At 46.5% G+C, this 11,572-nt stretch overlaps 2 protein-coding genes across 3 annotated transcripts in view; one reads left to right on the forward strand and one right to left on the reverse strand.

The window, feature by feature from the left end:
• Positions 1 to 612: 612 nt before the first annotated feature.
• Positions 613 to 3,615, forward strand: UBXN10 (UBX domain protein 10). Its single transcript, XM_005428156.2, has one exon. It carries the CDS (start codon positions 613 to 615, stop codon positions 1,486 to 1,488), a length of 876 nt encoding a protein of 291 aa, XP_005428213.1. The 3' UTR covers positions 1,489 to 3,615.
• A 308-nt stretch (positions 3,616 to 3,923) lies between these two features.
• LOC102034535 (ATP-dependent RNA helicase DDX19B) overlaps positions 3,924 to 11,572 on the reverse strand; it is an 11,006-nt gene continuing 3,357 nt past the window's right edge. Inside the window, exons 5-11 of one of the 2 annotated variants that reach the window (XM_014309980.2) lie at positions 10,903 to 11,011; positions 9,867 to 9,981; positions 9,533 to 9,710; positions 8,315 to 8,552; positions 7,176 to 7,338; positions 5,918 to 6,109; positions 3,924 to 5,514 (exon numbers count right to left, since the gene is read on the reverse strand). In XM_014309980.2, coding sequence (XP_014165455.1) covers positions 5,453 to 5,514; positions 5,918 to 6,109; positions 7,176 to 7,338; positions 8,315 to 8,552; positions 9,533 to 9,710; positions 9,867 to 9,981; positions 10,903 to 11,011 — 1,057 coding nt within the window. In that variant the 3' untranslated portion in view covers positions 3,924 to 5,452. The remainder of the gene's footprint in view (positions 5,515 to 5,917; positions 6,110 to 7,175; positions 7,339 to 8,314; positions 8,553 to 9,532; positions 9,711 to 9,866; positions 9,982 to 10,902; positions 11,012 to 11,572) is intronic. The other variant, XM_031062907.1, reaches the window with a different exon arrangement.

An 11,572-nucleotide genomic window follows, 5' to 3' on the forward strand; every position in this document is an offset into this window, starting at 1 on the left:
TGATACCCAGTGATGCTCAGTGATGCCCAGTGGTACCCAGTGATTCCTAGTGATGCTCAGTGATGCCCAGCGATGCCCATGTGATGCTCAGTGATTTGCAGTGATACCCAATGATGCCCTGTGATGCCCATGTGATTGATACCCAGTGATGCTCAGTGATGCCCAGTGGTACCCAGTGATTCCTAGTGATGCTCAGTGATGCCCAGCGATGCCCATGTGATGCTCAGTGATTTGCAGTGATACCCAATGATGCCCTGTGATGCCCATGTGATAGATGCCCTGTGATACCCAGTGATGCCCAGTGGTACCCAGTGATTCCTAGTGATGCTCAGTGATGCCCAGCGATGCCCATGTGATGCTCAGTGATTTGCAGTGATACCCAATGATGCCCTGTGATGCCCATGTGATTGATACCCAGTGATGCTCAGTGATGCCCAGTGGTACCCAGTGATACCCAGTGATTCCCAGTGATACTCAGTGATGCCCATGCAGTGATACCCCAGGTTTATCTGGCATTACCTGACACAGAGCACAGCGTGGGAGCCTCAGGGAGGCTGAAGGCTCCTGGCCAGTTCCTGTAACTTCTCCCTCTGCTCTGGGCCCACAGGTGCGATGGCCACAGCGGCTTTCCAGGACTCAGCACCAGCTCAGCTCTGCTTCCCTCTGGGCACAGCCACTCTGCTGTGGGCCAGCACCATCGCCATGCACGTCTCCAGGCCCAAATCTGCCAAGGGACAGAGGCCAAGCTTGAGCCACCGTCAGGGCACGGAAGCCTGTCCATGCCATGTGCCAGGTTCCCTGCCGGCACCTTCTCCTTGGGAATTGGTGAAGAGCCGGAGAGCACCGCTCACAAAAGCAGCGTTCCCACCTGCCCAGGTGTCTCCTGGGAAAATCCCAAAGCTCCTGCAGAAAGTGCCTTTGAAGACTTCCTCCTCCTCCTCCTCCCTGAACAGGTACCGGGTGCTCCCCTCCATCAGCCGGAAGGGCACCGGGAGCAGCGCCGTGGAAGCCTTGGCCGAATGGACCAACCAACTGGAAGTGAGCGAGGGCCAGGAGGATGCTTCAAAAGCCACCAAGCCTTTTTCTGGAGGACAGGGATCTGCCAGCACACTGTCAGGAAGTGGCATTCCCACTGAAGAGAGCTCACATGTCCACTGTTCCCCTGAGCAGTGGGGAGGGCAGGTAAGGCAGGAGAGCCCCTGGGTGCTCCCTGCAAGCCTGGAAGAGCCGCAGGTGCTGCTTGCTGTCCGGTCTCCCTCTGGGCAGAGGTTTGAGCACCACTTCAAGCCCTCTGACAGCCTCCAGACTGTCCTTGCTGTGGCAGGACAGAAACTGTTGGCCAACTACCAACATTGCAGCCTTGAAACCATGGAGGTGCCCCGGAGGAGCTTCTCTGACCTTACAAAGTCCCTTCAGGAGTGCAGGATCCTGCCCAAGTCCGTGCTGTGCATCCGACAGGACAAGCAGCACGATGCAGCAGATCTTTAAGCACACAGAGACACTGTGGTTCTTCTGCTCAATGAGCTGCATTGCTTCTTCCAAAAAACTGAGAGTCTGATGCTTCCTGCACCTACTTCTTAATCTTCTATCTCCCACAAAATCCCCAGGAAGCAGAGTTATGGATATGTAATAGTACTTGAAATAGTATTTCAGAAAATAGTATTTCAGATGGATAAACCTGATTCATACAGAACAGCCTGTGTCACCTGTGCCATCACAAATTTCTGCCTCAGCACCACCAACCTCCAGACTTTCTGGTCTGTTGAAGTTCCTGATGTTCTTTGAAAACTCAGGTTTCCAAGACCTCTCCTCTTTTCCATGTTTTGGGAAGGTACCACTTCTCTGAATGCAGAAGCACCATTTGGGAAGGTAGAAACAGAACTGGTTTAGCTACGGGACCACTTCAGTAGCTTATCAGTATCCTAAATGTCTTCTCAAGAGACTGAAAAGGAGATGAAACCCCAAACCCATCTGGAAATAACAGTAGTAACACAGGAATGAGTTATTGTGAAGTATTAAATTGCAAGACTGATTGTAAAATAGCTATGAGGACTCAGGTCTTTCTGGGTAACCTCAGTCCAGCTCTAACTGTGACTAAATGATCTTTTTAAGAACAAATAATTATTAATTTGGCTGTCTTGGAGAGCAACAGGATTTTCTCCTTAGTTTTCCTTCTCTTATTTGGCTCATGTGATCCATAGGTAAGAAGAGGTGGATAGTTGATAAGGGATGTTACAGATAATTCCATTTAACCCCTTTGCACTGAAATGAGTTAGTCCACAGAGCAAGTGCTGCTCTGGGAATTTTTAAATAAGATATTAATGAGATTTGACTGGGAACTGGCTCAAGCAGTAAGCCATCTTTTACTGCACCATTATTAAAAGGCTGGTTGGGTGACTCGGCAGGTTTAGGCAAACACAATGTGCTTGTGCTAAAAAAAGAGAAATATCTTCTAGTTTCTAATGGAATGTCAAAGGCAGTAATTTTTAATCTCCTTTAACAATGGACCACTTGCCACATAGATGAGTGAGTTTAAATGTTTTGAGGCAAACCAAATTTATTTTGAAGCTCAGTAAGTGCCAAACCAACTCTGCACAGGAGCACAAACACAACAGGAGCAGAAAGCTGATTGCTGGTTCTGGCTCAGTGTGGTGCCTGATGCTAAATCAAGTGTTCAGAGTCCAGCAGCTTTGTAAAACCAGTATCTGATGGAGCAGTGGTCCCTGCTGCTGTTGGTGATGGGAATCACTCAGCAGCAGTCATGGATATTGAAACATATGGATGCCTTCAACAGAACCACAAAGTATTTCACTTGGTTTCAGGAAAAGTGACCATTTTCCAGGTTTCCTTCAGAGTTAGGTAGTTAATTCCCTATTTCTGCCTGTTGCGGGTACTGTATTACTCCTATATTTCAGAGTATTTCCATCCTGTGTTAAATAAAACCTTTTAGGCTGAAACTTGAACTTTAAATGATTTACATGAGCTGAGGTTTATCCATCACACCTGCTCTTAAGAAATCTTCAATTTAAAGGCAAATACCTCAGGGGCTGCCCAAATCAGCCTTTGGATGGTCAGCTGCCCTCCACACCAGCCTCCTGAAGTTGATATCTGCATCCTGTGCTCAACACAAGCCTGCAGCCAAGAAGGAAGCACTCTCCATCAGTGACAAGCTGAGACCAGAGCTGGGGAGCACCAGGCAGCTGTGTGAGCACAGGGGCTCTGAGCAAGAACAGAACAATCAGACAATTCAGAGTAACTTGGCTCACGGTGGATTTCTCATGCTGCAGGATGTTCCTCCTGGTAAAGATGGATGAGTTTGGTTCTAATCATCTCACCCAGGCTACAGCATCTCCAAAGATGGGCAAAAAATATCAAGTCTTGATCTAGGCAAGCACAGCACAGGGAAAACACCTCTTTTCTCCCTCAGTTCTTCTCTTCCATTCAGAACTGTTCTGGGGAGATTTTAGCAGCAATTCTAAGTCCAGCACAAGAAGCACGGGGGGAAGAACAATATTTATCTGACCTCATTTATTGTGTGGCATCATTTAACAAACTTCTTAGTGGGAATCTTTTAAGAATTTCAGCATTAAAATTAATTCTGTCACAAATACAAAACGTATCAAGACTTTTGGCTGAGAATGTCCTTACTGAGGCTTTTAAACACCAACAAAGTATTCAAGCAAGAAGTCAGCAAAGGGATTGTTCAGTATGTGTTCTTTAATTCCAATTAAAAGTACATTAGAAACAGCACACAGGACCAGCAGCAGCTTCCATGACAATTCAATCCAATACTCTGCTGTCACCAGGTCATTCAACTGTACTAGGAAAGTAGGTGATTAAATCAAGTCTTCCACTCCACACGCAAGCACTCACTCACCTGCCACTTTAAATAGGATTCCAACAGAATAAAAATAGATACACCCCAGAATACAAAAAGTTTAATTTTAAGCTGTTTTTTTCTTCACTAAAGCCTTTATACAAATTGATAAAAGGGTGCACAATTTCCTAAAATTTTAGGTACATTTTAAATGAGCCTTTTTTTACTTGGTAAAAGGATCCATATTCCTGTCTTTGAACAGAATATGATGGCCAAAATTGCAAAGAAAACAATTCAGTTTAAATTTACAATTTATACATTTGTTTTGACATGATTCCCACGCTGAGTAGCAGGCCCATGGCTGCTCATGCATGTCCCATTTTCCCCCCAAACAAAGAGCTGTGCACCCTAAGTTCTGGTTCAGGAGCCTCCTTCTCCTGGAGACTGGGCTGGGGGAGCAGCCCACAGTGTCCAGCTGTGTGCACAAGAGTGGTCCCAACACACAGGAGGCGTCATCCTTCCTTCTCCAGGGAACACCCCGGGGCAGGGATCAACAACCTATTTTGCACTATGGAGCACTTCCCACCTGCAATTTGGCTGAGCAATTTGACTCAAAACTCTGGTACTGAAACATACTGCAACAGGTAAATTTGGTGTACTAAAGGTACAATTTTTTGGTCAATCCAGTCTATCATAATTTGTTTGTTCTTCTAATCCTGTATCTGATGGGTGAAGCCCAACAGCTCTGTATATTACCCATGCTGAGCTTCACAGCATGGTGCATTTAATCACATGGTGAATTTCATTCACAGAGGTGAATTTAATCAGGCAATCCATTAGTACAGTTCCCTTCATACTGCCCCTCCCACCCCACCCACCCTCACCATAGCCAGGTTAAACACTTGAGATGAACTTCTGTAGTGTCACCACCACCCATGTCATGGAGAGCGGACATCCCAACAAATCCAGGACAAAGGAAAAGAAAATACTGCCCAGCAAAGCCACATGGCACCTGTGTTTGTGAGTAGGAGCTACTGGAGACATCCTCAGGACAATTTATGGAAGGAAAAGCAGGGCAAATCCATCAGAAAGCCAGAAATGAGTCTTAAAGAGCTCAGGGGAGTGCCGAAGAGAATGACATCCTAGTTTGTACAAGTTAAGTATTTAGCCAAAAACCAGCTGCCTTGTTTGGGGTTTTTAGGTTTTCTTTTTTTTTTAAATTTTTTTCCCTTTCCTTATGTCCGTTATATATTCAGCTGTTGGATTTAAACTGACCAGGTTAATGCTGCACATTATTCCAATTAAAGATAATAATGTTTTTTTTTTCCTTTTACAATTTTAGGTATTCCCTATTGCCTCTCTTTTGGCAAGTGTATTTCTCAGAATTCCAAAGATCATCCCATTTTAAGGCTAAACTAAGAAATGTTAAAAGCTTCTGTAAACATTTCCTCTTCCTCCCCATAGTTGCACAATTTGAAGTCCAACTGCAATTTTGAACATGAGGTAATTTTTGTGTACTCATATCTTGAAGAGTCCTTTTCGGGACGAGCCGAGAGGCTGTGCCAATCCAAACGCTGATCCAATTGTAGTGGGAGAGCTTCCACAGCAGGGCACACACCAGTTCCAGCAGCTATTTCAGTTATTTATCTTCTCAATTTCATCCAAGTCATCAGTATCCAATTTGTTTATCTTTTTGTCTGGGAAAGAAGAGAAATAGGTCAGATTTCTTAACACTGAGCAGAGAAGGGAACGCTGCCCTCCTCAGCTGGACCTGAGTTCTGGTTTATCAGGGTATGTTCAGGCAGGTTTTAAAAATATAAATTAAAATTGTTCCCTTTTATCAAAGGCCCATCTGGGTACTCCAGAACGTCCACTTCAAGGACTATCCAGGCAGACAGCAAACACAGCCTGATTTATTCTGCTCCTGTCCCAGGCAGCAGGTCACAATCCCAAGTGATGCTACACCAAACACTCCTGCTGTGCTCCTCTGCCACCCGTTTAAGGCTCAACAAACACCCCGAGACCTGCTCAGCATCCACCAAGTGAAATTCTGCAGTGATTCAACAGCTTAGAGAAAGGAGAAAGCCTGAGGGTACGTACTGAAATGTTCCTGGATTCTGTTGAGGATGTTCATGCTGTGCTTGCTGTCCACCATGTTAATGGCCAGCCCTCGCTTGCCGAAGCGGCCGGTGCGGCCGATGCGGTGCAGGTAGGTCTCGTTGTCTGGATTGCCATCCTTATCCACAGGCAGGTCAAAATTGATAACAACAGACACTTGCTCTACATCAATCCCTGACAAAAAGAGAGCATCGGGTTACACAACTTCACTTAAATCTTTCTGCAGCAGGAACAGCCCCCTCACACTCTGAAATGGAGATTTTCCACAATATCCTCATGGGGTGGAAATAAAAACCATTGAGCTGTTAGGGCAGAGAGTCCCACTGAAACAGCCAAAGGCACTTTAATATTCTGGAAATTCTACCAGCACTCAAGTATTTCAGAAACTCTCTCCTTCCCTCCAAAGCTCTAAAGACCACTTGTTTTTTTCCGAGTACAATCCTGTCTTAACTGTTCCAGGATGTCAAATCACACCACAAATTCCTACTGGGATAGTGAATTGGATTTCACTGGTTTTCAGTTTTCCGTACTTGGGCACACGTTCACTGCAAACCCTGAATGTCAGCAGCACAAGGCAGGCTTGGTGCCAGACTCTCACAGGATGGACTTCTCCATCTCAAGCAGCAGGAAGCCACAAGCAATCCTGTGTTTGCCCACAGGCACACAGTGTAAGGACACCAATTTCTCCCAAGTGGAGCACCTGAGGATGTGAATTCTTCCTGTGAGCTGGCCAGGGATATGTGTTATCTTAGGAAGTGCTGCTTCCAGCCCTCCCTGGGATGCCTTTTCAGGCTACCTAAAAACAGAGGCCAGACAAAATAAAGGGAATAAAAAGTGGGTGTATTTATTGAAGGACCTTCAGGTACATCTCAAGCAGACAAAGCCCCCCAGGGGCCACACTCAAAAATGGACCACAGGTTTTCACTTTTATAAATTTGGTTCATTTGCATGTTGGGGGTTAATCCTTCAATTACAGCTTCAGGTAATGAAGCAATTTATCCCCAGTTTGCTCCCCCCAACTCCCTTTTGTTTAATTTCTTGGAGCCTGAGGCAGTGAGGTGTCCTTGACTGACAGGCCTGGAGAGGAATTGTTGCGTCTGCCCAAAATAGGAAAGCAGTAGCTAACACTGTATGTGGAGTTTAGAGTTCTACGCTAAAGAACTGCAGGATCACAAATACATGAAAAATATGAAAGCTAAAACCCTAGAGCATCACCTGGCCCCATTCCTCCACATCATACCTCTGGCACAGACGTTTGTGGTCACCAGCACCTTCTCCTTGCCCTCGCGGAAGCGCTCGATGACGGCCGCTCTCTGCTCCACCATCATCTCCCCGCTGAGCAAGGCCACCTGATGGCCCTCCCGGGACAGCTCGGCCGCCAGCCACCCCGCCGTCTTGCGAGTCTGCAACACACAGCCAGCCCCACGGTTGGGACGGGGTTCTAGTGCTGGAAAGTGACAATGAACCTCTCTGGGGGCCCACTGGAGGCTCCGTGCCTCCCTTACAAACTGTATCAGAAGGAGGACAATACACCTCAGCCCCCACAGGAGCCCCTGATTAATAAGACATGCTTTCTTTGTGCTCTGCTCCTTGGATTTCACTCTGCTGGAGACTGACACTACATGTATACACTGAAAACTCATGAAACTTGTCACAAAACCACAATTACTCAGCTTGGAAAATGGCAGGGTCAGACCTGAATGTAGTTGTGAAATCCCACAGAGCTCTGCACAGCCTTGAATTAAACAGTTTTTTGAGCTCCAATTATGTCTTGAGACAGCCTAAAAGCAAACTGCTGCAGCAGATTTCAAACACTTTCATCCTGTCTGAGCTCACTTTGCCTGGCTGTTTGGTGCTGTCAGCACTGATATTTCCCTAAAAATTATTATGGCAGCTTCCAGAAAAAGAAAACCAAGTCTCAGTATGATTCACAGTGAGATCCCAGAGGTGTATCCTCAATTACCTGAGGGAAATGAAGTCCCAGGTACAGCTCTGTATCAGTTAGAGAAGCAAAAGACTTCCCATTACCTCATTATGCCCTATTTTCATCCATTTTCCAACCCCACTTTTTTTTCCTTTTCAGTTCAGAGTTTTGGAATAACGTTCATTACTCTGATCTTTGCTTCAGAGGACTTCAGAGATAACAGTGACCATTCAGGAATAAAGAAGTTCAATGTCGTCTCCTGGATGGACAAACCCAGGGAATCAAACCAGCCAGCACTAACGTGGCTTTCAGGATTTCACTCAAAGATGGAGCCAGAGAAGCCAAAAAGGGCAATTTTGTTCTCAGTTCCTTTCTGGAAATCATATCTGGCTTGGTTTTAGCACTTGCAGACTCTGAGGGGCTCACTAGGACTACCATTCCCTGGAAGCACTCACATGGCAGAAGATCATGGCCTGGGCGATGGTGATGGCCCCGTAGATGTTACAGAGAGCCCGGAACTTCTCATCTCTGTTATTGCACAGGACATAATACTGCTTGATGGTGTCTAGGGTCTCCTCCTCACGCTTCAGTTTGATAATGTTTGGGTCAGGAACAACTTTTTGAGCAAACTTCCACACAGAATCCTCAAAAGTGGCTGAAAACAGGAGCATCTGGCAGTCCCTGGGGAGCATTCTGAAAGAGAGAGAGAAATAGGGAGGGTTCCAACACGACACCGTCATCTCCTGATACCCTGATGGAATTCATGCTACAGGCAAAGGAAAACCATAACCCTGGAACCACTTATTTCATTGCCTGGAAAGACTAAAACCAATCTTACCCACCCAAGATCACTCCCTCATGGACCACAGACATCCAGACTTACCCTCTTAAAGAGGAATGAACCCTCCTCCAGGGACAGGATTTTTATTCTGTAAGGTGGCCAAGAAGGCCAATGGCTCCTGGCCTGGATCAGGAATGGTGTGGCCAGCAGGAGCAGGGAGGTCATTCTGCCCCTGTACTCAGCACTGCTGAGGCCACACCTTGAGCATTGTGTCCAGTTCTGGGCCCTCAGTTTGGGAGGACATTGAGACACTCGACTGAGTCCAGAGGAGGCAACGAAGCTGGTGAGGGGCTGGGAACACAAACCCTGTGAGGGACCACTGAGGGAGCTGGGGGTGTTCAGCCTGGAGAAAAGGAGACTCAGAGGTGACCTTATCACTCTCTACAGCTCCTGAAAGGTGGCTGTGCTCAGCTGGGGTTGGTCTCTTTCTCCCGGCAGTACTGACAGAAGAAGAGGACACAGTCTCAAGCTGCACCAAGGGAAATATAGGTTGGATAGCAGGAAAAAGTTTTTTATGGAAAGGGCGATAAAGTTCTGGAATGACTGCCTGGGGAGGTGGTGCAGTCACCATCCCTGGGTGTGTTTAACAAAGCCTGGATGTGGCACTGGGTGCCAGGGTTGAGTTGAGGTGTTGGGGCTGGGTTGGACTCGATGGTCTTGAAGGTCTCTTCCAATTCTGTTATTCTGCGAAATGAAACTGCTTGTCATCCCCTGACACTGTGCCTCTATGAACCCCCTGGACTAGAGCTAATCTGTCATTTCAATCTTGTTGCTTCACTGGTGAGGACACTGGTCCCGACTGCAGCCCCACTGTCCGTGTGTCCCTCTGTACCTCTGAATGCGGATGCTCTGGTCCTGGTGGCCCTGGGTGGCAATCATCACATCTGCCTCATCCAACACAAACACCTTGATCTTCTTGGGATCGATGAACTTCAGTTTGGAACACCAGTCCAGCACGGTGCCGGGTGTGCCGATTACGATCTGCTCCGAGATCTTCTGCCCTCTCTCCACTGCCGAGACAGAAGGAAGGGCTGCTCTAGGGTGGCTCTGCAGACAGGGAAATGTTTCGGCCCTCTCTGACCAAGCCATTTCACCACCTGACTGCTCTGGTGCACCTGAGGAGCATCATACCCTCATTCCTGTTTGTCCTGTTTCCCCTTACTCACGTTTGTTGCCTCGGACAGCATACGCAAGTTTCAGCTCCGGGTAGAAGTTTCCCATCTGTTCAATCACTTTTCCTGTTTGAAGTGCCAGCTCGTATGTTGGGGAAAGGCACAAACACTGGAGGAACAGAAGGATAATGAGTGAGGTGATCAACATCCAGGGCAACACTATCACACTTGCTTTTTAAAATCCTTGTTGAAGTTTTCTTCAAGACAAAGATGCAAGTGGCTGAACAGTTTCTCAACCATCTTATGAGGAAATCTGATTTAAAAAGTCCCTCTCCAGGCATTGTCTGCTCCGTTGTCACAGTTAACTTCTCTTCCACCCCAAAGCCACTTGGCCAACCCTCTTCAGCCTGCACTATTTCTCTGATTTAAGTCCTCCCAGAAAAATTTAATTCCTCACATGTAGGAAATGGATTTGTAGAAAATTCTCAAAGTTTGATAGAAGGTTAACATAGTATACATTTGTATGTAAACATACATTACTTAAAAATGTTATAAAATAGGATAAACATTGTTGAGAGAGAAATGGAATGAGAAACAAGTTTTAAAAAATGACTTTATAAATAAGAGTAAATATTTTGGAGAAATAGAACTATGAAAGATATATTGTAGTAAGAGTTATGAGGGGTAATTTTAGATGATTAGTTTTAAGGTATTAGTAGTATGGTGTGACAAAAGCTGATAGGCTAAGAAATGCTTATAATGTATTGTAGTTAAGGAATAGTTAGCTTCTGATTGTGATAAGCGTGAATTATAACATCTGTATTATCTCACCCTTCACACACTTACAGAGCAATGGTACCCTGTGTGATGCATGGGAAGGACTGACAGGAACAAGCTTTGAGCAAAATCTACACCTTTTGCACTGAAGGCATTTCGATAAATCCCCAAACCTCCATCCCCTTTAACCATTTAAAGAAATAACACCATGGCTCCATCAAGCCATGAATTTGCATCTGAAGGCCTCCCAGCAGCTCAGGTTCCTCACTAGATGGCACTGCACGGCCAGGGTGAGCCACATCGCAGAGATTACCTGTGGATACTTGTTCCCAGGCTCAACCCTGCTGAGCATGGCCAGGACGAAGGCAGCTGTCTTGCCGGTACCAGACTGCGACTGCGCGATGAGGTTCTGCGGGCTGGGGGCACAGCAGGCACAGCTCAGAGGGTGAAGCACCACGGGGGCACCTGAATCCTGTCACATTTACCCCTGCTCTGCATCCATGGCCAACCTGCCCAGCTACACTCCATGGGGCAGGAATTTCTTCCTGCCCAACACCCTCCTCTGGCATTTCTCAATTATGGAGATTTGGAAGGAGAGCTGTGGTTATCTCTCAGTAATTTCCCATTTCACACTTTTTCCCCAGTGTTTCAGTACCTCACATGTTCCACCTCAGGGTGGAGAGGAAAATCAGCACCTCAGCTACTTCTATCCACCCAGGATTTCTGAGCCATTTTGTATTATTTCTTCCCAAACTAATGAGGAAAAGGACAACAACCTCCCAAACCCCACAGCACTGCATGCTCAGTACCAGCCCTAGGAAAAGGACAAATCCAGGGCTGCTGTCACATAGTTAATAACCACAGAAACACTGTGACATTTCTCCATACCCTGAGAGTTTCTCCATCACCCTCCTCCCACCCAACGCTCAGGAGCAGCACACTGAGCCTTTCAAATCCTTCTATTCTGGTACAGAGTAGGAAGA

This window comes from Geospiza fortis, unplaced genomic scaffold, assembly GCF_000277835.1.
Source record: "Geospiza fortis unplaced genomic scaffold, GeoFor_1.0 scaffold353, whole genome shotgun sequence".
NCBI classification, from domain to species: Eukaryota; Metazoa; Chordata; class Aves; order Passeriformes; family Thraupidae; genus Geospiza; species Geospiza fortis.